The sequence below is a fragment of the Oncorhynchus clarkii genome, chromosome 4 (genome assembly GCF_045791955.1).
Source record: "Oncorhynchus clarkii lewisi isolate Uvic-CL-2024 chromosome 4, UVic_Ocla_1.0, whole genome shotgun sequence".
Classification (NCBI taxonomy): domain Eukaryota; kingdom Metazoa; phylum Chordata; class Actinopteri; order Salmoniformes; family Salmonidae; genus Oncorhynchus; species Oncorhynchus clarkii.
The window spans coordinates 92,261,271-92,288,056 of NC_092150.1; the positions used below are offsets into that span (position 1 = coordinate 92,261,271).

General features: G+C 47.5%; 1 protein-coding gene across 1 annotated transcript in view; it reads left to right on the forward strand.

Annotated features, from left to right (window-relative positions):
- LOC139407442 (NBAS subunit of NRZ tethering complex-like) overlaps positions 1-26,786 on the forward strand; it is a 289,155-nt gene that overhangs the window by 82,851 nt on the left and 179,518 nt on the right. Inside the window, exons 22-26 of the mRNA XM_071151235.1 lie at positions 5,332-5,418; positions 5,550-5,703; positions 9,786-9,971; positions 14,748-14,921; positions 17,320-17,453. Of these exons, the coding sequence (XP_071007336.1) occupies positions 5,332-5,418; positions 5,550-5,703; positions 9,786-9,971; positions 14,748-14,921; positions 17,320-17,453 (735 nt within the window). The remainder of the gene's footprint in view (positions 1-5,331; positions 5,419-5,549; positions 5,704-9,785; positions 9,972-14,747; positions 14,922-17,319; positions 17,454-26,786) is intronic.

Below are 26,786 nucleotides of genomic sequence, written 5' to 3' on the forward strand. Positions count from 1 at the left end.
TAAACCACACATTACCTCTAACTCCCCCTGGTGGTGGTCTGAGGTAGTGATGCAGGGTACCGTACTAACCCACACATTACCTCTAACTCCCCCTGGTGGTGGTCTGAGGTAGTGACGCAGGGTACCGTACTAAACCACACATTACCTCTAACTCCCCCTGGTGGTGGTCTGAGGTAGTGACGCAGGGTACCGTACTAACCCACACATTACCTCTAACTCCCCCTGGTGGTGGTCTGAGGTAGTGATGCAGGGTACCGTACTAAACCACACATTACCTCTAACTCCCCCTGGTGGTGGTCTGAGGTAGTGACGCAGGGTACCGTACTAACCCACACATTACCTCTAACTCCCCCTGGTGGTGGTCTGAGGTAGTGACGCAGGGTACCGTACTAACCCACACATTACCTGCAGCATAATTACAACTTTTAGTGGAGCTACCACTGTACAGTGCATTCAGAAAGTACTTACTTAATCTATATCTAATATTTAATTAGATTCATTTCTTTGTCATTATGGAGTATTGTGTGTAGATTGAGGAGAAGAAAACCAACAATTGAATCCATTTTAGAATAAGAAGTATGCATAAATCACACAGATAAAAGCAGGTCTCTCGTTTCCCATGAGCCTGTGTGTTTGTCACTGGGTTGTCGTTGTGGCAGCAGGGGGGCACGCGAGGAAGCGTCGCCTGTTTCTCTCCTCTGATTTTCCCCTCTTTCTGTTCATTCCTGCTTGTCTCAGACGTGTCAGCCTTAAGGAGAAGGGGGAAGAGTTAGAGCGTTGCGCCGACCGACTCGCGCGGCTTTTAGAAGTCTGTTATTTATATCCGACATATTCCCCTTTTTGAACATGTTGTTGTTGTTGTTGTTGTTGTTGTTGTTGTTTATTGTTTGGCTGGACACGTTCCAACTGGAATCCTATCCCCTTTACAGTGCACTACTTTAGACCAGGGTCTATGGGGCTGTAGTGCACTACTTTAGACCAGGGTCTATGGGGCTGTAGTGCACTACTTTAGACCAGGGTCTATGGGGCTGTAGTGCACTACTTTAGACCAGGATCTATGGGGCTGTAGTGCACTACTTTAGACCAGGGTCTATGGGGCTGTAGTGCACTACTTTAGACCAGGGTCTATGGGGCTGTAGTGCACTACTTTAGACCAGGGTCTATGGGGCTGTAGTGCACTTCTTTTGACCAGGGTCTATGGGGCTGTAGTGCACTACTTTAGACCAGGGTCTATGGGGCTGTAGTGCACTTCTTTTGACCAGGGTCTATGGGGCTGTAGTGCACTACTTTAGACCAGGATCTATGGGGCTGTAGTGCACTACTTTAGACCAGGGTCTATGGGGCTGTAGTGCACTTCTTTTGACCAGGGTCTATGGGGCTGTAGTGCACTACTTTAGACCAGGGTCTATGGGGCTGTAGTGCACTTCTTTTGACCAGGATCTATGGGGCTGTAGTGCACTACTTTAGACCAGGGTCTATGGGGCTGTAGTGCACTTCTTTTGACCAGGGTCTATGGGGCTGTAGTGCACTACTTTAGACCAGGGTCTATGGGGCTGTAGTGAACTACTTTAGACCAGGGTCTATGGGGCTGTAGTGCACTACTTTAGACCAGGGTCTATGGGGCTGTAGTGCACTTCTTTTGACCAGGGTCTATGGGGCTGTAGTGCACTACTTTAGACCAGGGTCTATGGGGCTGTAGTGCACTTCTTTTGACCAGGGTCTATGGGGCTGTAGTGCACTACTTTAGACCAGGGTCTATGGGGCTGTAGTGCACTACTTTAGACCAGGGTCTATGGGGCTGTAGTGCACTTCTTTTGACCAGGGTCTATGGGGCTGTAGTGCACTACTTTAGACCAGGGTCTATGGGGCTGTAGTGCACTTCTTTTGACCAGGATCTATGGGGCTGTAGTGCACTACTTTAGACCAGGGTCTATGGGGCTGTAGTGCACTTCTTTTGACCAGGATCTATGGGGCTGTAGTGCACTACTTTAGACCAGGGTCTATGGGGCTGTAGTGAACTACTTTAGACCAGGGTCTATGGGGCTGTAGTGCACTACTTTAGACCAGGGTCTATGGGGCTGTAGTGCACTACTTTAGACCAGGGTCTATGGGGCTGTAGTGCACTACTTTAGACCAGGGTCTATGGGGCTGTAGTGCACTTCTTTTGACCAGGATCTATGGGGCTGTAGTGCACTACTTTAGACCAGGGTCTATGGGGCTGTAGTGCACTTCTTTTGACCAGGGTCTATGGGGCTGTAGTGCACTACTTTAGACCAGGGTCTATGGGGCTGTAGTGCACTACTTTAGACCAGGGTCTATGGGGCTGTAGTGCACTTCTTTTGACCAGGGTCTATGGGGCTGTAGTGCACTACTTTAGACCAGGGTCTATGGGGCTGTAGTGCACTTCTTTTGACCAGGATCTATGGGGCTGTAGTGCACTACTTTAGACCAGGGTCTATGGGGCTGTAGTGCACTTCTTTTGACCAGGATCTATGGGGCTGTAGTGCACTACTTTAGACCAGGGTCTATGGGGCTGTAGTGAACTACTTTAGACCAGGGTCTATGGGGCTGTAGTGCACTACTTTAGACCAGGGTCTATGGGGCTGTAGTGCACTACTTTAGACCAGGGTCTATGGGGCTGTAGTGCACTACTTTAGACCAGGGTCTATGGGGCTGTAGTGCACTTCTTTTGACCAGGATCTATGGGGCTGTAGTGCACTTCTTTAGACCAGGGTTTATAGGGCATAGGGTGCCATTGAGGACATATTCTATTGCTTTCTAGCTGAGTTTCTTTCTGTTTCTAGACAGATGTAGGTTTCTCTGATTCATGCTAAGATATTACCACTGAAGTCTTCTGTTCTGTTCTACTCCTGTTCTGTTCTGTTCTGCTCTACTCCTGTTCTGTTCTGTTCTACTCCTGTTCTGTTCTGTTCTACTCCTGTTCTACTCCTGTTCTGTTCTGCTCTACTCCTGTTCTACTCCTGTTCTACTCCTGTTCTGTTCTGCTCTACTCCTGTTCTACTCCTGTTCTGTTCTACTCCTGTTCTACTCCTGTTCTGTTCTGCTCTACTCCTGTTCTGCTCCTGTTCTACTCCTGTTCTGTTCTGCTCTACTCCTGTTCTACTCCTTTTCTGTTCTGCTCTACTCCTGTTCTACTGTGTTCTGTTCTGCTCTACTCCTGTTCTACTCCTGTTCTGTTCTGTTCTACTCCTGTTCTACTCCTGTTCTGTTCTGCTCTACTCCTGTTCTGCTCCTGTTCTACTCCTGTTCTGCTCCTGTTCTACTCCTGTTCTGTTCTACTCCTGTTCTGTTCTGTTCTACTCCTGTTCTGTTCTGCTCTACTCCTGTTCTACTCCTGTTCTGTTCTGTTCTACTCCTGTTCTGTTCTGCTCTACTCCTGTTCTGTTCTGCTCTACTCCTGTTCTACTCCTGTTCTGTTCTGTTCTACTCCTGTTCTGTTCTGTTCTACTCCTGTTCTACTCCTGTTCTGTTCTGCTCCTGTTCTACTCCTGTTCTGTTCTGCTCTACTCCTGTTCTACTCCTGTTCTGTTCTGCTCTATTCCTGTTCTACTCCTGTTCTGTTCTGCTCTACTCCTGTTCTACTCCTGTTCTGTTCTACTCCTGTTCTACTCCTGTTCTACTCCTGTTCTGTTCTGCTCTACTCCTGTTCTACTCCTGTTCTACTCCTGTTCTACTCCTGTTCTGTTCTGCTCTACTCCTGTTCTACTCCTGTTCTGTTCTGCTCTACTCCTGTTCTACTGTGTTCTGTTCTGCTCTACTCCTGTTCTACTCCTGTTCTACTCCTGTTCTGTTCTGCTCTACTCCTGTTCTGTTCTGTTCTACTCCTGTTCTACTCCTGTTCTACTCCTGTTCTGCTCTACTCCTGTTCTACTCCTGTTCTGTTCTGCTCTACTCCTGTTCTGTTCTGTTCTACTCCTGTTCTGTTCTGTTCTACTCCTGTTCTACTCCTGTTCTGTTCTACTCCTGTTCTGTTCTGTTCTACTCCTGTTCTACTGTGTTCTGTTCTGCTCTACTCCTGTTCTACTCCTGTTCTGTTCTGTTCTACTCCTGTTCTACTGTGTTCTGTTCTGCTCTACTCCTGTTCTACTCCTTTTCTGTTCTGTTCTACTCCTGTTCTGTTCTACTCCTGTTCTACTGTGTTCTGTTCTGCTCTACTCCTGTTCTACTCCTGTTCTGTTCTGTTCTACTCCTGTTCTGTTCTGTTCTACTCCTGTTCTACTGTGTTCTGTTCTGCTCTACTCCTGTTCTACTCCTGTTCTGTTCTACTCCTGTTCTGTTCTGTTCTACTCCTGTTCTACTCCTGTTCTGTTCTGCTCTACTCCTGTTCTACTCCTGTTCTGTTCTGTTCTACTCCTGTTCTACTGTGTTCTGCTCTACTCCTGTTCTGTTCTACTCCTGTTCTACTGTGTTCTGCTCTACTCCTGTTCTGTTCTGCTCTACTCCTGTTCTACTCTACTCCTGTTCTGTTCTGCTCTACTCTTGTTCTGTTCTACTCCTGTTCTGTTCTGTTCTGTTCTACTCCTGTTCTACTCTGTTCTGCTCTACTCCTGTTCTGTTCTGCTCTACTCCTGTTCTGTTCTGCTCTACTCCTGTTCTGTTCTGTTCTACTCCTGTTCTACTCCTGTTCTGTTCTGCTCTACTCCTGTTCTGTTCTGCTCTACTCCTGTTCTACTCTGTTCTGCTCTACTCCTGTTCTGTTCTGCTCTACTCCTGTTCTGTTCTGCTCTACTCCTGTTCTACTCCTGTTCTGTTCTGTTCTACTCCTGTTCTACTCCTGTTCTGTTCTGCTCTACTCCTGTTCTGTTCTGCTCTACTCCTGTTCTGTTCTGTTCTACTCCTGTTCTACTCTGTTCTGCTCTACTCCTGTTCTGTTCTGCTCTACTCCTGTTCTACTCTACTCCTGTTCTGTTCTGCTCTACTCTTGTTCTGTTCTGTTCTACTCCTGTTCTGCTCTACTCCTGTTCTGCTCTACTCCTGTTCTGCTCTGCTCTGTTCTGTTCTACTCCTGTTCTGTTCTACTCCTGCTCTACTCTGTTCTGTTCTGTTCTACTCTACTCTGCATTACTCTGCTCTACTCTGTTCTGTTCTACTCCTGTTCTGTTCTACTCCTGCTCTACTCTGTTCTGTTCTACTCTACTCTGCATTACTCTGCTCTACTCTACTCTACTCTGCATTACTCTACTCTACTCTGCTCTGCTCTGTTTAGGTAACTGGCTGTTACCAAGTAAACTGGCTGTTTAGATCTACTGTAGTCGGTATAATCAGGATGATGTTAACAAACTTTCTCCCCCCCCCCCCCCTCCCTCTCAGTGTGGATGAGAGAGGAGATTTGGGGGTGATCCCCTGGGATGAACAGAGACACAGGGAGATGGACTGGTGTGAAGAGGACCAGTGCAGGTAGGACACATTGCACCACTGTTTCCTTGGTAACTGACCAGAAGGGTCTGTTACTTTATCAATCAATCAGAAGTGCCATTACTCTGGTATTATACCTGCATGTTGGTGTGCCTGTGTTCCTCCTCTCGCAGGACGTTATTGGATCAAAACCTCCAGGACCATGCCCACTTCCTGTATGAGGACGCTCCTGATTGGCTGCGGTTCCGTACGGCCACGCCCCCCATGGACCTGTTGACTGACTGGTACCTGAGCCGTGCCCAGGACATCGACTCCTGTTCTAGACAGGTACTGTTAAGAACCGGGGGAAGGGTTTTACTGTCGCACACACTGCCTCCAATAAGAACATAGACTCCTGTTCTAGACAGGTACTGTTAAGAACCGGGGGAAGGGTTTTACTGTCGCGCACGCTGCCTCCAATAAGAACATAGACTCCTGTTCTAGATAGGTACTGTTAATAAGAACCGGGGGAAAGGTTTTACTGTCGCGCACGCTGCCTCCAATAAGAACCAGGGGAAAAATTTTACTGTCGCGCACACTGCCTCCAATAAGAACCAGGGGAAGGGTTTTACTGTCGCACTCACTGCCTCCAATAAGAACCAGGGGAAGGGTTTTACTGTCGCACACACTGCCTCCAATAAGAACCAGGGAAGGGTTTTACTGTCGCACACACTGCCTCCAATAATAACCAGGGGAAGGGTTTTACTGTCGCGCACGCTGCCTCCAATAAGAACCAGGGAAGGGTTTTACTGTCGCGCACGCTGCCTCCAATAAGAACCAGGGGAAGGGTTTTACTGTCGCGCACGCTGCCTCCAATAAGAACCAGGGGAAGGGTTTTACTGTCGCGCACGCTGCCTCCAATAAGAACCAGGGGAAGGGTTTTACTGTCGCGCACACTGCCTCCAATAAGAACCAGGGGAAGGGTTTTACTGTCACGCACGCTGCCTCCAATAAGAACCAGGGGAAGGGTTTTACTGTCGCGCACACTGCCTCCAATAAGAACCAGGGGAAGAGTTTTACTGTCACACACACTGCCTCCAATAAGAACCAGGGGAAGGGTTTTACTGTCGCACACACTGCCTCCAATAAGAACCAGGGGAAGGGTTTTACTGTCGCGCACACTGCCTCCAATAAGAACACGTCCTCCATCTTAGTGTCGTGCAACATAACAGTGGAGTTGTTGTACCCATCCTGTCTGTCTGTCTGTTGTAGGGAGTTACTGGTATAGACATGGGCTAGAGGGAGGGGAGTAGAGAGGTAGGGGGAGGTAGGGAGGGTTACTGTAGTAATGTATGAAGAGAAAGACACCCACCAGTGAAAAGATTAGGGAATTTAGGGTTAGAGGGAGTTACTGGTATAGACACTGGTTAACTCCCTCTAGCCCATGTCTATACCTGAGACTCCCTCTAGCCCATGTCTATACCTGTAACTCCCTCTAGCCCATGTCTATACTCCCTCTAGCCCATGTCTATACCAGTGACTCCCTCTAGCCCATGTCTATACCAGAGACTCCCTCTAGCCCATGCCTATACCAGAGACTCCCTCTAGCCCATGTCTATACTCCCTCTAGCCCATGTCTATAACAGTGACTCCCTCTAGCCCATGTCTATACCAGAGACTCCCTCTAGCCCATGTCTATACCTGTAACTCCCTCTAGCCCATGTCTATACCAGTAACTCCCTCTAGCCCATGTCTATACCAGAGACTCCCTCTAGCCCATGTCTATACCAGAGACTCCCTCTAGCCCATGCCTATACCAGAGACTCCCTCTAGCCCATGTCTATACTCCCTCTAGCCCATGTCTATAACAGTGACTCCCTCTAGCCCATGTCTATACCTGTAACTCCCTCTAGCCCATGTCTATACCAGTAACTCCCTCTAGCCCATGTCTATACCAGTGAGTCCCTCTAGCCCATGTCTATACCAGTGACTCCCTCTAGCCCATGTCTATACCAGTGACTCCCTCTAGCCCATGTCTATACCAGTGACTCCCTCTAGCCCATGTCTATACCAGTGACTCCCTCTAGCCCATGTCTATACCAGTGACTCCCTCTAGCCCATGTCTATACCAGAGACTCCCTCTAGCCCATGTCTACACCAGAGACTCCCTCTAGCCCATGTCTACACCAGAGACTCCCTCTAGCCCATGTCTATACCAGTAACTCCCTCTAGCCCATGTCTATACTCCCTCTAGCCCATGTCTATAACAGTGACTCCCTCTAGCCCATGTCTATACCAGAGACTCCCTCTAGCCCATGTCTATACCAGAGACTCCCTCTAGCCCATGTCTATACCAGAGACTCCCTCTAGCCCATGTCTATACCTGTAACTCCCTCTAGCCCATGTCTATACCAGTAACTCCCTCTAGCCCATGTCTATACCAGTAACTCCCTCTAGCCCATGTCTATACCAGTGACTCCCTCTAGCCCATGTCTATACCAGTGACTCCCTCTAGCCCATGTCTATACTCCCTCTAGCCCATGTCTATAACAGTGACTCCCTCTAGCCCATGTCTATACCAGTGACTCCCTCTAGCCCATGTCTATACCAGTGACTCCCTCTAGCCCATGTCTATACCAGTGACTCCCTCTAGCCCATGTCTATACCAGAGACTCCCTCTAGCCCATGTCTATACCAGAGACTCCCTCTAGCCCATGTCTATACCAGAGACTCCCTCTAGCCCATGTCTATACCAGAGACTCCCTCTAGCCCATGTCTATACCAGAGACTCCCTCTAGCCCATGCCTATACCAGAGACTCCCTCTAGCCCATGTCTATACCAGAGACTCCCTCTAGCCCATGTCTATACCAGTGACTCCCTCTAGCCCATGTCTATACCAGTGACTCCCTCTAGCCCATGTCTACACCAGAGACTCCCTCTAGCCCATGTCTACACCAGAGACTCCCTCTAGCCCATGTCTACACCAGAGACTCCCTCTAGCCCATGTCTATACCAGTAACTCCCTCTAGCCCATGTCTATACTACCTCTAGCCCATGTCTATACCAGTGACTCCCTCTAGCCCATGTCTATACCAGTGACTCCCTCTAGCCCATGTCTATAACAGTGACTCCCTCTAGCCCATGTCTATACCAGAGACTCCCTCTAGCCCATGTCTATACCAGAGACTCCCTCTAGCCCATGTCTATACCTGTAACTCCCTCTAGCCCATGTCTATACCAGTGACTCCCTCTAGCCCATGTCTATACCAGTGACTCCCTCTAGCCCATGTCTATTCCTGTAACTCCCTCTAGCCCATGTCTATACCAGTAACTCCCTCTAGCCCATGTCTATACCAGTGACTCCCTCTAGCCCATGTCTATACCAGTGACTCCCTCTAGCCCATGTCTATACCAGTGACTCCCTCTAGCCCATGTCTATACCAGAGACTCCCTCTAGCCCATGTCTATACCAGAGACTCCCTCTAGCCCATGTCTATACCAGAGACTCCCTCTAGCCCATGTCTATACCAGAGACTCCCTCTAGCCCATGTCTATACCAGAGACTCCCTCTAGCCCATGTCTATACCAGTGACTCCCTCTAGCCCATGTCTACACCAGAGACTCCCTCTAGCCCATGTCTATACTCCCTCTAGCCCATGTCTATACCAGTGACTCCCTCTAGCTCATGTCTACACCAGAGACTCCCTCTAGCCCATGTCTATACCAGAGACTCCCTCTAGCCCATGTCTATACCAGTAACTCCCTCTAGCCCATGTCTATACTCCCTCTAGCCCATGTCTATACCAGTGACTCCCTCTAGCCCATGTCTATACTCCCTCTAGCCCATGTCTATAACAGTGACTCCCTCTAGCCCATGTCTATACCAGTGACTCCCTCTAGCCCATGTCTATACTCCCTCTAGCCCATGTCTATAACAGTGACTCCCTCTAGCCCATGTCTATACCAGTGACTCCCTCTAGCCCATGTCTATACCAGTGACTCCCTCTAGCCCATGTCTATACCAGAGACTCCCTCTAGCCCATGTCTATACCAGAGACTCCCTCTAGCCCATGTCTATACCAGAGACTCCCTCTAGCCCATGTCTATACCAGAGACTCCCTCTAGCCCATGTCTATACCAGAGACTCCCTCTAGCCCATGTCTATACCAGAGACTCCCTCTAGCCCATGTCTATACCAGAGACTCCCTCTAGCCCATGTCTATACCAGAGACTCCCTCTAGCCCATGTCTATACCAGTAACTCCCTCTAGCCCATGTCTATACTCCCTCTAGCCCATGTCTATACCAGTGACTCCCTCTAGCCCATGTCTATACCAGTGACTCCCTCTAGCCCATGTCTATACCAGTAACTCCATAGTGAACCATGCAAGTGTTCTGTTCTCTGATTGGATGTCCTGTCTGTCCGTCAGGTGGACTGTGCACTGTCATTGGTGCGTCTCGGGAAGGAGCGGGATATCCCGGGGTTGGAGCGGCTGTGTGATGACCTGGTAACCATGGAGACGTTGGTGTACGAGACGGCGTGCGAGCTCAGCCTGACATTAAGAGACTTGCAGCAGCTCGGTGACATCGACAAGCTCCGCCTCCTCATGAAGAATGTATGTACATGCTGTGTGTGTGTGTGTGTGTGTGTGTGTGTGTGTGTGTGTGTGTGTGTGTGTTCCTCTGTGTACCTAGTCTTTGAGTAGGAGGCTTCTAAATGGCTTCTTTCTCCCCAACTTCTGGTACCCAAGTCAATCCCCTAGACATTAGACTGGATCAACCTCTGGCCCCTAGACACTAGACTGGATCAACCTCTGGCCCCTAGACTGGATCAACCTCTGGCCCCTAGACACTAGACTGGAACAACCACTGGCCCCTAGACACTAGACTGGATCAACCTCTGGCCCCTAGCCACTAGACTGGCTCTATCTCTGGCCCCTAGACACTAGACTGGCTCAACCTCTGGCCCCTAGACACTAGACTGGATCAAGATCTGGCCCCTAGACACTAGACTGGATCAACCTCTGGACCCTAGACACTAGACTGGATCAACCTCTGGCCCCTAGACACTAGACTGGATCAACCTCTGGCCCCTAGACTGGCTCAACCTCTGGCCCCTAGACACTAGACTGGATCAACCTCTGGCCCCTAGACACTAGACTGGATCAACCTTTGGCCCCTAGACACTAAACTGGATCAACCTCTGGCCCCTAGACTGGATCAGCCTCTGGCCCCTAGACACTAGACTGGATCAACCTCTGGCCCCTAGACACTAGACTGGATCAATGTCTGGCCCCTAGACTGGATCAACCTCTGGCCCCTAGACACTAGACTGGATCAACCTCTGGCCCCTAGACACTAGACTGGATCAACCTCTGGCCCCTAGACTGGATCAACCACTGGCCCCTAGACACTAGACTGGATCAACCTCTGGACCCTAGACACTAGACTGGCTCAACCTCTGGCCCCTAGACACTAGACTCGATTAACCTCCGGCCCCTAGACACTAGACTGGCTCAACCTCTGGCCCCTAGACACTAGACTGGATCAACCTCTGGCCCGTAGACTGGATCAACCACTGGCCCCTAGACACTAGACTGGATCAACCTCTGGCCCTTAGACTGGATCAACCTCAAGACACTAGACTGGATCAACCTCTGGCCCCTAGACTGGATCAACCTCTGGCCCCTAGACACTAGACTGGATCAACCTCTGGCCCCTAGACACTAGACTGGATCAACCTCTGGCCCCTAGACTGGATCAACCACTGGCCCCTAGACACTAGACTGGATCAACCTCTGGACCCTAGACTGGATCAACCTCTGGCCCCTAGACACTAGACTGGATCAACCTCTGGACTCTAGACACTAGACTGGATCAACCTCTGGCCCCTAGACACTAGACTGGCTCAACCTCTGGCCCCTAGACACTAGACTCGAATAACCTCTGGCCCCTAGACACTAGACTGGCTCAACCTCTGGCCCCTAGACACTAGACTGGATCAACCTCTGGCCCGTAGACTGGATCAACCACTTGCCCCTAGACACTAGACTGGATCAACCTCTGGCCCTTAGACTGGATCAACCTCAAGACACTAGACTGGATCAACCTCTGGCCCCTAGACTGGCTCAACCTCTGGCCCCTAGACACTATACTGGCTCAACCTCTGGCCCCTAGACTTTAGACTGGATCAACCTCTGGTCCCTAGACACTAGACTGGATCAACCTCTGGCCCCTAGACACTAGACTGGATCAACCTCTGGCCCCTAGACACTAGACTGGATCAACCTCTGGCCCCTAGACACTAGACTGGATCAACCTCTGGCCCCTAGACACTAGACTGGATCAACCTCTTGCCCCTAGACACTAGACTGGATCAACCTCTGGCCCCTAGACACTAGACTGGATCAACTTCTTGCCCCTAGACACTAGACTGGATCAACCACTGGCCCCTAGACACTAGACTGGATCAATCTCTGGCCCCTAGACACTAGACTGGATCTGGATAGAGTGGACATGGAAAAGCAATAACTCAACTTTATTTCAGCTGTTCACCCAGTCCTCTCAGATCTACACAAGAGCATATAATTCACTACCGTAGACCCGTAAAGCTCTGGTCTAAAGTAGGGCTCTACAGTAGAGCCGTAGAGCTCTGGTCTAAAGTAGTGCTCTACCGTAGACCCATAGGGCTCTGGTCTAAAGTAGGGCTCTACAGTAGACCCATAGGGCTCTGGTCTAAAGTAGTGCTCTACAGTAGACCCATAGGGCTCTGGTCTAAAGTAGGGCTCTACAGTAGACCCATAGGGCTCTGGTCTAAAGTAGTGCTCTACAGTAGACCCATAGGGCTCTGGTCTAAAGTAGTGCTCTACAGTAGACCCATAGAGCTCTGGTCTAAAGTAGTGCTCTACAGTAGACCCGTAGAGCTCTGGTCTAAAGTAGTGCTCTACAGTAGACCCATAGGGCTCTGGTCTAAAGTAGTGCTCTACAGTAGACCCATAGGGCTCTGGTCTAAATCAAATCAAATCAAATTTTATTTGTCACATACACATGGTTAGCAGATGTTAATGCGAGTGTAGCGAAATGCTTGTGCTTCTAGTTCCGACAATGCAGTAATAACAAGTAATCTAACTAACAATTCCAAAACTACTGTCTTGTACACAGTGTAAGGGGATAAAGAATATGTACATAAGAATATATGAATGAGTGATGGTACAGAGCAGCATAGGCAAGATACAGTAGATGGTATCGAGTACAGTATGTACAAATGAGATGAGTATGTAAACAAAGTGGCATAGTTAAAGTGGCTAGTGATACATGTATTACATAAGGATACAGTCGATGATATAGAGTACAGTATATACGTATGCATATGAGATGAATAATGTAGGGTAAGTAACATTATATAAGGTAGCATTGTTTAAAGTGGCTAGTGATATATTTACATCATTTCCCATCAATTCCCATTATTAAAGTGGCTGGAGTTGAGTCCGTGTCAGTGTGTTGGCAGCAGCCACTCAATGTTAGTGGTGGCTGTTTAACAGTCTGATGGCCTTGAGATAGAAGCTGTTTTTCAGTCTCTCGGTCCCAGCTTTGATGCACCTGTACTGACCTCGCCTTCTGGATGATAGCGGGGTGAACAGGCAGTGGCTCGGGTGGTTGATGTCCTTGATGATCTTTATGGCCTTCCTGTGACATCGGGTGGTGTAGGTGTCCTGGGGGGCAGGTAGTTTGCCCCCGGTGATGCGTTGTGCAGACCTCACTACCCTCTGGAGAGCCTTACGGTTGAGGGTGGTGCAGTTGCCATACCAGGCGGTGATACAGCCCGCCAGGATGCTCTCGATTGTGCATCTGTAGAAGTTTGTGAGTGCTTTTGGTGACAAGCCGAATTTCTTCAGCCTCCTGAGGTTGAAGAGGCGCTGCTGCGCCTTCTTCACGATGCTGTCTGTGTGAGTGGACCAATTCAGTTTGTCTGTGATGTGTATGCCGAGGAACTTAAAACTTGCTACACTCTCCACTACTGTTCCATCGATGTGGATAGGGGGGTGTTCCCTCTGCTGTTTCCTGAAGTCCACAATCATCTCCTTAGTTTTGTTGACGTTGAGTGTGAGGTTATTTTCCTGACACCACACTCCGAGGGCCCTCACCTCCTCCCTGTAGGCCGTCTCGTCGTTGTTGGTAATCAAGCCTACCACTGTTGTGTCGTCCGCAAACTTGATGATTGAGTTGGAGGCGTGCGTGGCCACGCAGTCGTGGGTGAACAGGGAGTACAGGAGAGGGCTCAGAACGCACCCTTGTGGGGCCCCAGTGTTGAGGATCAGCGGGGAGGAGATGTTGTTGCCTACCCTCACCACCTGGGGGCGGCCCGTCAGGAAGTCCAGTACCCAGTTGCACAGGGCGGGGTCGAGACCCAGGGTCTCGAGCTTGATGACGAGCTTGGAGGGTACTATGGTGTTGAATGCCGAGCTGTAGTCGATGAACAGCATTCTCACATAGGTATTCCTCTTGTCCAGATGGGTTAGGGCAGTGTGCAGTGTGGTTGAGATTGCATCGTCTGTGGACCTATTTGGGCGGTAAGCAAATTGGAGTGGGTCTAGGGTGTCAGGTAGGGTGGAGGTGATATGGTCCTTGACTAGTCTCTCAAAGCACTTCATGATGACGGATGTGAGTGCTACGGGGCGGTAGTCGTTTAGCTCAGTTACCTTAGCTTTCTTGGGAACAGGAACAATGGTGGCCCTCTTGAAGCATGTGGGAACAGCAGACTGGTATAGGGATTGATTGAATATGTCCGTAAACACACCGGCCAGCTGGTCTGCGCATGCTCTGAGGGCGCGGCTGGGGATGCCGTCTGGGCCTGCAGCCTTGCGAGGGTTAACACGTTTAAATGTCTTACTCACCTCGGCTGCAGTGAAGGAGAGACCGCTCTACAGTAGACCCATAGAGCTCTGGTCTAAAGTAGTGCTCTACAGTAGACCCGTAGAGCTCTGGTCTAAAGTAGTGCTCTGCAGTAGACCCATAGAGCTCTGGTCTAAAGTAGTGCTCTACAGTAGACCCGTAGAGCTCTGGTCTAAAGTAGTGCTCTACAGTAGACCCACAGGGCTCTGGTCTAAAGTAGTGCTCTACAGTAGACCCATAGAGCTCTGGTCTAAAGTAGGGCTCTACCGTAGACCCATAGGGCTCTGGTCTAAAGTAGTGCTCTACAGTAGACCCATAGAGCTCTGGTCTAAAGTAGTGCTCGACAGTAGACCCATAGAGCTCTGGTCTAAAGTAGTGCTCTACAGTAGACCCATAGGGCTCTGGTCTAAAGTAGTGCCCTATATAGGGGATGGGGTGCCATTTGTGACTCAAACCCTGACTTCCTGTGCTGTGCGTCTGTCTTTGTCTTCCCCCTCCAGTCCAGTGCAGAGCGCTATGTTAAAGATGTGTTCCAGTGGATGGTTCCTTTCCTGCATCGCTGTGAGAAGCAGAACGGGGGCGCTAGCGAGGCCCTGCTGAGAGAATATCTGGTGACCCTCTCTCGGCAAGACCTGTCTCTACCCCTGGCTGTCTTCCAACACTCCAGACCTGACGTTAGTACACACACACACACACACACACACACACACAGACACACACACACACACACACACACACAGACACACACACACACACACACACACACACACTGTCCTTAGCAGTACCATATAGGGTGAAGGTTTTTCAACCGGGGGGGGCCTGCGGAGGTACTGCAGGAGGCACTGCATTAGGTACTGCATTAGGTACTGCATTAGGTACTGCATTAGGTACTGCAGGAGGTACTGCATTAGGTACTGCAGGAGATACTGCAGGAGGTACTGCATGATGTACTGCATTAGGTACTGCAGGAGGTACTGCAGGAGGTACTGCATTAGGTACTGCAGGAGGTACTGCATTAGGTACTGCAGGAGGTACTGCATTAGGTACTGCAGGAGGTACTGCATTAGGTACTGCAGGAGGTACTGCATTAGGTACTGCAGGAGGTACTGCATTAGGTACTGCAGGAGGTACTGCAGGAGGTACTGCAGGAGGTACTGCAGGAGGTCCATTAAAAAAGAAATGTATGTTCATGCACACAGTACCAGTCAACAGTTTGGACTCATCTAATCATTCTTTATTTTTACTATGTTCTACATTGTAGAATAATAGTGAAGACATCAACACTATGAAATAACACATGGAATTATGTAGTAACCAAAAAAGTGTTAAACAAATCAAAATATGTATATTTTACATTCTTCGAAGTAGCCACCTTTGCCTTGATGACAGCTTTGCACACTCTTGGCATTCTCTCAACCAGCTTCACCTGGAATCATTTTCCAACAATCTGGAAGGAGTTCCCACATATGCTGAATGCTTGTTGGCTGCTTTTCCTTCACTCTGTGGTCCATCTCATCCCAAACCATCTCAATTGGGTTGAGGTCAGGTGATTGTGGAGGCCAGGTCATCTGATGCAGCACTCCATCACACTTCCACCTGTTCGAATGTCCATTGCTAGTCTCTTCTTCTTATTGGTGTCCTTTAGTAGTGGTTTCTTTGCAACAATTCCACCATGAAGGACTGATTCATGCAGTCTCCTATGAACAGTTGATGTTGAGATGTGTCTGTTACTTGACCTCTGTGAAGCATTTTCCTCTTGGGCTGCAATTTCTGAGGCTGGTAACTAAATGAACCTGTCCTCTGCAGCAGAGGTAACTTTGGGTCTTCCTTTCCTGTGGAGGTCCTCATGAGAGCCAGTTTCAGCACTTGAAGAAACTTTCAAAGTTCTTGACATTTTCCATATTAAATTACCTTCATGTCTTAAAGTAATGATGGACTGTCGTTTCTCTTTGCTTATTTTAGCTATTCTTGCCATAATATGGACTTAGGCTTTTACCAAATAGGGCTATAGTCTGTATACCACCCCTACCTTGTCACAACACAACTGATTGGCTCAAATGCATTAAGAAGGAAAGAAATTCCACAAATTAACTTTTAATAACAAGCACACCTGTTAATTGAAATGCATTCCAGGTGACTACCTCGTGGAGCTGGTTGAGAGAATGCCAAGAGTGTGCAAACCTGTCAACAAGGCAAAGGGTGGGCTACTTTGAAGAATCTCAAATATAAAATGTATTTTGATTTGTTTAACACTTTGTTGGTTACTACATGATTCCATGTGTGTTATTTCATAGTTTTGATGTCTTCACTATTATTCTACAATATAGAACATAGTAAATATAGAGAGACACCTTTGAATGAGTAGATGTGTCCTAACTGTTGACTGGTACTGTCTATATTTTCTATTTGAATATCTGTATGAGTATTTCTAGATGACTGTGATGATGATGATAATGATGATGGTGTGTGTGTTTCTAGCAGAATTAACTGGTTTACCTGGGAGGGGGTCCCTGGGTAAGACCAGGTCTCTCTGCATCGGACATCAGCATCACATGAAGGGTTGACACACATGGCCTTACTCACACACGCTCATACACACACACACACACACACACACATCAGAAATGGGGTTGTGTATATTCGTACATGTCACAAGAGTTAGAGTCATTAGAAAGATATGCTGTGATGATGATGATGATGATGATGATGATGATGAAGGTGTGTGTGTGGTCATGTCAGAGCCAGCAGAAGGTGCTTGGGGACCCAGATCAGCTGATGACTGTGATGATGATGATGATGAAGGTGTGTGTGTGGTCATGTCAGAGCCAGCAGAAGGTGCTTGGGGACCCAGATCAGCTGATGACTGTGATGATGATGATGATGAAGGTGTGTGTGTGGTCATGTCAGAGCCAGCAGAAGGTGCTTGGGGACCCAGATCAGCTGATGACTGTGATCATGATGATGGTGTGTGTGTGGTCATGTCAGAGCCAGCAGAAGGTGCTTGGGGATCCAGATCAGCTGATGACTGTGATGATGATGATGATGATGAAGGTGTGTGTGTGGTCATGTCAGAGCCAGCAGAAGGTGCTTGGGGACCCAGATCAACTGATGACTGTGGCGTTGGAGTGTATCTACAGCTGTGAGAGAGACGATCAGCTGTCCCTCTGCTACGACATCCTGGAGTGTCTCCCTCAGAGAGGCTACGGGTGAGAGACACACACATCCAAACACCGACAGTCGTACACACACACACACACACAGAGACACACCTATAATATTACCCTCTCTCTCTCTCTTTCTCTCTTTCTCTCTCTCTCTCTCTGTCTGTCTATGTCTCTGTCTCTCTCTTTCTCTCTGTTTCTCTCTGTCTCTGTCTGTTTCTGTCTGTCTCTCTCTCTGTCTCTCTCTCTCCCTCTCTCTCTGTCTGTCTATGTCTCTGTCTCTCTGTGTCTCTCTCTCTATCTCTGGGGTCAGAACCAAAACATTCCCACCCAGTTTTATTTTCCCAGATCACCTGTGGAGGTTTATTTTTCTTAGAGAGGAACTAAGTCTGTGTTGGTGCCAAACAGTGCTCTATACAGGGAATAGGGTGCTTTGTTTGCCTAGAGCCTATGGGGACGTACCCTAACTAACTGTCTGTCTGTCTGTCTTCCTTCAGGCCCTAACTAACTGTCTGTTTGTTTTCCTTCAGGCCCTAACTAACTAACTGTCTGTCTGTTTGTTTTCCTTCAGGCCCTAACTAACTGGCTGTCTGTCTTCCTTCAGGCCCTAACTAACTGTCTGTCTGTTTTCCTTCAGGCCCTAACTAACTAACTGTCTGTCTGTCTTACTTCAGGCCCTAACTAACTAACTGTCTGTTTGTCTTCCTTCAGGCCCTAACTAACTAACTGTCTGTTTTCCTTCAGGCCCTAACTAACTGTCTGTCTGTTTTCCTTCAGGCCCTAACTAACTAACTGTCTGTTTGTCTTCCTTCAGGCCCTAACTAACTAACTGTCTGTTTTCCTTCAGGCCCTAACTAACTGTCTGTTCGTTTTCCTTCAGGCCCTAACTAACTAACTGTCTGTTTTCCTTCAGGCCCTAACTAACTAACTGTTTGTCTGTCTTCCTTCAGGCCCTAACTAACTAACTGTCTGTCTTCCTTCAGGCCCTAACTAACTAACTGTCTGTCTGTCTTCCTTCAGGCCCTAACTAACTGTCTGTCTGTCTGTCTTCCTTCAGGCCCTAACTAACTAACTGTCTGTCTGTCTTCCTTCAGGCCCTAACTAACTGTCTGTCTGTTTTCCTTCAGGCCCTAACTAACTAACTGTCTGTCTTCCTTCAGGCCCTAACTAACTAACTGTCTGTCTGTTTGTCTTCCTTCAGGCCCTAACTAACTGTCTGTCTTCCTTCAGGCCCTAACTAACTGTCTGTTCGTTTTCCTTCAGGCCCTAACTAACTGTCTGTTTTCCTTCAGGCCCTAACTAACTAACTGTCTGTCTTCCTTCAGGCCCTAACTAACTAACTGTCTGTCTGTTTGTCTTCCTTCAGGCCCTAACTAACTGTCTGTCTTCCTTCAGGCCCTAACTAACTGTCTGTTCGTTTTCCTTCAGGCCCTAACTAACTAACTGTCTGTTTTCCTTCAGGCCCTAACTAACTAACTGTTTGTCTGTCTTCCTTCAGGCCCTAACTAACTAACTGTCTGTCTGTCTTCCTTCAGGCCCTAACTAACTAACTGTTTGTCTGTCTTCCTTCAGGCCCTAACTAACTAACTGTCTCTCTGTCTTCCTTCAGGCCCTAACTAACTAACTGTCTGTCTGTCTTCCTTCAGGCCCTAACTAACTGTCTGTCTGTTTTCCTTCAGGCCCTAACTAACTAACTGTCTGTCTTCCTTCAGGCCCTAACTAACTAACTGTCTGTCTGTCTTCCTTCAGGCCCTAACTAACTGTCTGTCTGTTTTCCTTCAGGCCCTAACTAACTAACTGTCTGTTTTCCTTCAGGCCCTAACTAACTAACTAACTGTCTGTTTTCCTTCAGGCCCTAACTAACTGTCTGTTTTCCTTCAGGCCCTAACTAACTAACTAACTGTCTGTTTTCCTTCAGGCCCTAACTAACTGTCTGTCTGTTTTCCTTCAGACCCTAACTAACTAACTGTCTGTTTGTTTTCCTTCAGGCCCTAACTAACTAACTGTCTGTTTTCCTTCAGGCCCTAACTAACTAACTGTCTGTTTTCCTTCAGGCCCTAACTAACTAACTGTCTGTTTTCCTTCAGGCCCTAACTAACTAACTGTCTGTCTGTTTTCCTTCAGGCCCTAACTAACTAACTGTCTGTCTTCCTTCAGACCCTAACTAACTAACTGTCTGTCTGTTTTCCTTCAGGCCCTAACTAACTGTCTGTTCATTTTCCTTCAGGCCCTAACTAACTAACTGTCTGTCTGTCTTCCTTCAGGCCCTAACTAACTAACTGTCTGTCTGTCTTCCTTCAGGCCCTAACTAACTAACTGTCTGTCTGTATGTCTTCCTTCAGGCCCTAACTAACTGTCTGTCTTCCTTCAGGCCCTAACTAACTGTCTGTTCGTTTTCCTTCAGGCCCTAACTAACTGTCTGTCTGTCTTCCTTCAGGCCCTAACTAACTAACTGTTTGTCTGTCTTCCTTCAGGCCCTAACTAACTAACTGTCTGTCTGTCTTCCTTCAGGCCCTAACTAACTAACTGTCTGTCTGTCTGTCTTCCTTCAGGCCCTAACTAACTAACTGTCTGTCTGTCTTCCTTCAGGCCCTAACTAACTAACTGTCTGTCTTCCTTCAGGCCCTAACTAACTGTCTGTCTGTCTTCCTTCAGGCCCTAACTAACTAACTGTCTGTCTTCCTTCAGACCCTAACTAACTAACTGTCTGTCTGTTTTCCTTCAGGCCCTAACTAACTGTCTGTCTTCCTTCAGGCCCTAACTAACTGTCTGTTTGTTTTCCTTCAGGCCCTAACTAACTAACTGTCTGTCTGTTTGTTTTCCTTCAGGCCCTAACTAACTGGCTGTCTGTCTTCCTTCAGGCCCTAACTAACTGTCTGTCTGTTTTCCTTCAGGCCCTAACTAACTAACTGTCTGTCTGTCTTACTTCAGGCCCTAACTAACTAACTGTCTGTTTGTCTTCCTTCAGGCCCTAACTAACTAACTGTCTGTTTTCCTTCAGGCCCTAACTAACTAAGTGTCTGTTTGTCTTCCTTCAGGCCCTAACTAACTAACTGTCTGTTTTCCTTCAGGCCCTAACTAACTGTCTGTTCGTTTTCCTTCAGGCCCTAACTAACTAACTGTCTGTTTTCCTTCAGGCCCTAACTAACTAACTGTTTGTCTGTCTTCCTTCAGGCCCTAACTAACTAACTGTCTGTCTGTCTTCCTTCAGGCCCTAACTAACTAACTGTTTGTCTGTCTTCCTTCAGGCCCTAACTAACTAACTGTCTGTCTGTCTTCCTTCAGTCCCTAACTAACTAACTGTCTGTCTGTCTTCCTTCAGGCCCTAACTAACTGTCTGTCTGTTTTCCTTCAGGCCCTAACTAACTAACTGTCTGTCTTCCTTCAGGCCCTAACTAACTAACTGTCTGTCTGTTTGTCTTCCTTCAGGCCCTAACTAACTGTCTGTCTTCCTTCAGGCCCTAACTAACTGTCTGTTCGTTTTCCTTCAGGCCCTAACTAACTGTCTGTTTTCCTTCAGGCCCTAACTAACTAACTGTCTGTCTTCCTTCAGGCCCTAACTAACTAACTGTCTGTCTGTTTGTCTTCCTTCAGGCCCTAACTAACCGTCTGTCTTCCTTCAGGCCCTAACTAACTGTCTGTTCGTTTTCCTTCAGGCCCTAACTAACTAACTGTCTGTTTTCCTTCAGGCCCTAACTAACTAACTGTTTGTCTGTCTTCCTTCAGGCCCTAACTAACTAACTGTCTGTCTGTCTTCCTTCAGGCCCTAACTAACTAACTGTTTGTCTGTCTTCCTTCAGGCCCTAACTAACTAACTGTCTGTCTGTCTTCCTTCAGGCCCTAACTAACTAACTGTCTGTCTGTCTGTCTTCCTTCAGGCCCTAACTAACTAACTGTCTGTCTGTCTTCCTTCAGGCCCTAACTAACTGTCTGTCTGTTTTCCTTCAGGCCCTAACTAACTAACTGTCTGTCTGTCTTACTTCAGGCCCTAACTAACTAACTGTCTGTTTGTCTTCCTTCAGGCCCTAACTAACTAACTGTCTGTTTTCCTTCAGGCCCTAACTAACTAAGTGTCTGTTTGTCTTCCTTCAGGCCCTAACTAACTAACTGTCTGTTTTCCTTCAGGCCCTAACTAACTGTCTGTTCGTTTTCCTTCAGGCCCTAACTAACTAACTGTCTGTCTTCCTTCAGGCCCTAACTAACTAACTGTCTGTCTGTCTTCCTTCAGGCCCTAACTAACTAACTGTTTGTCTGTCTTCCTTCAGGCCCTAACTAACTAACTGTCTGTCTGTCTTCCTTCAGTCCCTAACTAACTAACTGTCTGTCTGTCTTCCTTCAGGCCCTAACTAACTGTCTGTCTGTTTTCCTTCAGGCCCTAACTAACTAACTGTCTGTCTTCCTTCAGGCCCTAACTAACTAACTGTCTGTCTGTTTGTCTTCCTTCAGGCCCTAACTAACTGTCTGTCTTCCTTCAGGCCCTAACTAACTGTCTGTTCGTTTTCCTTCAGGCCCTAACTAACTGTCTGTTTTCCTTCAGGCCCTAACTAACTAACTGTCTGTCTTCCTTCAGGCCCTAACTAACTAACTGTCTGTCTGTTTGTCTTCCTTCAGGCCCTAACTAACCGTCTGTCTTCCTTCAGGCCCTAACTAACTGTCTGTTCGTTTTCCTTCAGGCCCTAACTAACTAACTGTCTGTTTTCCTTCAGGCCCTAACTAACTAACTGTTTGTCTGTCTTCCTTCAGGCCCTAACTAACTAACTGTCTGTCTGTCTTCCTTCAGGCCCTAACTAACTAACTGTTTGTCTGTCTTCCTTCAGGCCCTAACTAACTAACTGTCTGTTTTCCTTCAGGCCCTAACTAACTGTCTGTCTGTTTTCCTTCAGGCCCTAACTAACTAACTGTCTGTTTGTCTTCCTTCAGGCCCTAACTAACTAACTGTCTGTTTTCCTTCAGGCCCTAACTAACTGTCTGTTCGTTTTCCTTCAGGCCCTAACTAACTAACTGTCTGTTTTCCTTCAGGCCCTAACTAACTAACTGTTTGTCTGTCTTCCTTCAGGCCCTAACTAACTAACTGTCTGTCTTCCTTCAGGCCCTAACTAACTAACTGTCTGTCTGTCTTCCTTCAGGCCCTAACTAACTGTCTGTCTGTCTGTCTTCCTTCAGGCCCTAACTAACTAACTGTCTGTCTGTCTTCCTTCAGGCCCTAACTAACTGTCTGTCTGTTTTCCTTCAGGCCCTAACTAACTAACTGTCTGTCTTCCTTCAGGCCCTAACTAACTAACTGTCTGTCTGTTTGTCTTCCTTCAGGCCCTAACTAACTGTCTGTCTTCCTTCAGGCCCTAACTAACTGTCTGTTCGTTTTCCTTCAGGCCCTAACTAACTGTCTGTTTTCCTTCAGGCCCTAACTAACTAACTGTCTGTCTTCCTTCAGGCCCTAACTAACTAACTGTCTGTCTGTTTGTCTTCCTTCAGGCCCTAACTAACTGTCTGTCTTCCTTCAGGCCCTAACTAACTGTCTGTTCGTTTTCCTTCAGGCCCTAACTAACTAACTGTCTGTTTTCCTTCAGGCCCTAACTAACTAACTGTTTGTCTGTCTTCCTTCAGGCCCTAACTAACTAACTGTCTGTCTGTCTTCCTTCAGGCCCTAACTAACTAACTGTTTGTCTGTCTTCCTTCAGGCCCTAACTAACTAACTGTCTCTCTGTCTTCCTTCAGGCCCTAACTAACTAACTGTCTGTCTGTCTGTCTTCCTTCAGGCCCTAACTAACTAACTGTCTGTCTGTCTTCCTTCAGGCCCTAACTAACTGTCTGTCTGTTTTCCTTCAGGCCCTAACTAACTAACTGTCTGTCTTCCTTCAGGCCCTAACTAACTAACTGTCTGTCTGTCTTCCTTCAGGCCCTAACTAACTGTCTGTCTGTTTTCCTTCAGGCCCTAACTAACTAACTGTCTGTTTTCCTTCAGGCCCTAACTAACTAACTAACTGTCTGTTTTCCTTCAGGCCCTAACTAACTGTCTGTTTTCCTTCAGGCCCTAACTAACTAACTAACTGTCTGTTTTCCTTCAGGCCCTAACTAACTGTCTGTCTGTTTTCCTTCAGACCCTAACTAACTAACTGTCTGTTTGTTTTCCTTCAGGCCCTAACTAACTAACTGTCTGTTTTCCTTCAGGCCCTAACTAACTAACTGTCTGTTTTCCTTCAGGCCCTAACTAACTAACTGTCTGTTTTCCTTCAGGCCCTAACTAACTAACTGTCTGTCTGTTTTCCTTCAGGCCCTAACTAACTAACTGTCTGTCTTCCTTCAGACCCTAACTAACTAACTGTCTGTCTGTTTTCCTTCAGGCCCTAACTAACTGTCTGTTCATTTTCCTTCAGGCCCTAACTAACTAACTGTCTGTCTGTCTTCCTTCAGGCCCTAACTAACTAACTGTCTGTCTGTCTTCCTTCAGGCCCTAACTAACTAACTGTCTGTCTGTCTGTCTTCCTTCAGGCCCTAACTAACTGTCTGTCTTCCTTCAGGCCCTAACTAACTGTCTGTTCGTTTTCCTTCAGGCCCTAACTAACTGTCTGTCTGTCTTCCTTCAGGCCCTAACTAACTAACTGTTTGTCTGTCTTCCTTCAGGCCCTAACTAACTAACTGTCTGTCTGTCTTCCTTCAGGCCCTAACTAACTAACTGTCTGTCTGTCTGTCTTCCTTCAGGCCCTAACTAACTAACTGTCTGTCTGTCTTCCTTCAGGCCCTAACTAACTAACTGTCTGTCTTCCTTCAGGCCCTAACTAACTGTCTGTCTGTCTTCCTTCAGGCCCTAACTAACTAACTGTCTGTCTTCCTTCAGACCCTAACTAACTAACTGTCTGTCTGTTTTCCTTCAGGCCCTAACTAACTGTCTGTCTTCCTTCAGGCCCTAACTAACTGTCTGTTTGTTTTCCTTCAGGCCCTAACTAACTAACTGTCTGTCTGTTTGTTTTCCTTCAGGCCCTAACTAACTGGCTGTCTGTCTTCCTTCAGGCCCTAACTAACTGTCTGTCTGTTTTCCTTCAGGCCCTAACTAACTAACTGTCTGTCTGTCTTACTTCAGGCCCTAACTAACTAACTGTCTGTTTGTCTTCCTTCAGGCCCTAACTAACTAACTGTCTGTTTTCCTTCAGGCCCTAACTAACTAAGTGTCTGTTTGTCTTCCTTCAGGCCCTAACTAACTAACTGTCTGTTTTCCTTCAGGCCCTAACTAACTGTCTGTTCGTTTTCCTTCAGGCCCTAACTAACTAACTGTCTGTTTTCCTTCAGGCCCTAACTAACTAACTGTTTGTCTGTCTTCCTTCAGGCCCTAACTAACTAACTGTCTGTCTGTCTTCCTTCAGGCCCTAACTAACTAACTGTTTGTCTGTCTTCCTTCAGGCCCTAACTAACTAACTGTCTGTCTGTCTTCCTTCAGTCCCTAACTAACTAACTGTCTGTCTGTCTTCCTTCAGGCCCTAACTAACTGTCTGTCTGTTTTCCTTCAGGCCCTAACTAACTAACTGTCTGTCTTCCTTCAGGCCCTAACTAACTAACTGTCTGTCTGTTTGTCTTCCTTCAGGCCCTAACTAACTGTCTGTCTTCCTTCAGGCCCTAACTAACTGTCTGTTCGTTTTCCTTCAGGCCCTAACTAACTGTCTGTTTTCCTTCAGGCCCTAACTAACTAACTGTCTGTCTTCCTTCAGGCCCTAACTAACTAACTGTCTGTCTGTTTGTCTTCCTTCAGGCCCTAACTAACCGTCTGTCTTCCTTCAGGCCCTAACTAACTGTCTGTTCGTTTTCCTTCAGGCCCTAACTAACTAACTGTCTGTTTTCCTTCAGGCCCTAACTAACTAACTGTTTGTCTGTCTTCCTTCAGGCCCTAACTAACTAACTGTCTGTCTGTCTTCCTTCAGGCCCTAACTAACTAACTGTTTGTCTGTCTTCCTTCAGGCCCTAACTAACTAACTGTCTGTCTGTCTTCCTTCAGGCCCTAACTAACTAACTGTCTGTCTGTCTGTCTTCCTTCAGGCCCTAACTAACTAACTGTCTGTCTGTCTTCCTTCAGGCCCTAACTAACTGTCTGTCTGTTTTCCTTCAGGCCCTAACTAACTAACTGTCTGTCTTCCTTCAGGCCCTAACTAACTAACTGTCTGTCTGTCTTCCTTCAGGCCCTAACTAACTGTCTGTCTGTTTTCCTTCAGGCCCTAACTAACTAACTGTCTGTTTTCCTTCAGGCCCTAACTAACTAACTGTTTGTCTGTCTTCCTTCAGGCCCTAACTAACTAACTGTCTGTCTGTCTTCCTTCAGGCCCTAACTAACTAACTGTTTGTCTGTCTTCCTTCAGGCCCTAACTAACTAACTGTCTGTCTGTCTTCCTTCAGGCCCTAACTAACTAACTGTCTGTCTGTCTGTCTTCCTTCAGGCCCTAACTAACTAACTGTCTGTCTGTCTTCCTTCAGGCCCTAACTAACTAACTGTCTGTCTGTCTGTCTTCCTTCAGGCCCTAACTAACTGTCTGTCTTCCTTCAGGCCCTAACTAACTGTCTGTTCGTTTTCCTTCAGGCCCTAACTAACTAACTGTCTGTTTTCCTTCAGGCCCTAACTAACTAACTGTTTGTCTGTCTTCCTTCAGGCCCTAACTAACTAACTGTCTGTCTGTCTTCCTTCAGGCCCTAACTAACTAACTGTTTGTCTGTCTTCCTTCAGGCCCTAACTAACTAACTGTTTGTCTGTCTTCCTTCAGGCCCTAACTAACTAACTGTCTGTCTGTCTGTCTTCCTTCAGGCCCTAACTAACTAACTGTCTGTCTGTCTTCCTTCAGGCCCTAACTAACTGTCTGTCTGTTTTCCTTCAGGCCCTAACTAACTAACTGTCTGTCTTCCTTCAGGCCCTAACTAACTAACTGTCTGTCTGTTTGTCTTCCTTCAGGCCCTAACTAACTGTCTGTCTTCCTTCAGGCCCTAACTAACTGTCTGTTCGTTTTCCTTCAGGCCCTAACTAACTAACTGTCTGTTTTCCTTCAGGCCCTAACTAACTAACTGTTTGTCTGTCTTCCTTCAGGCCCTAACTAACTAACTGTCTGTCTGTCTTCCTTCAGGCCCTAACTAACTAACTGTTTGTCTGTCTTCCTTCAGGCCCTAACTAACTAACTGTCTGTCTGTCTTCCTTCAGGCCCTAACTAACTAACTGTCTGTCTGTCTGTCTTCCTTCAGGCCCTAACTAACTAACTGTCTGTCTGTCTTCCTTCAGGCCCTAACTAACTGTCTGTCTGTTTTCCTTCAGGCCCTAACTAACTAACTGTCTGTCTTCCTTCAGGCCCTAACTAACTAACTGTCTGTCTGTCTTCCTTCAGGCCCTAACTAACTGTCTGTCTGTTTTCC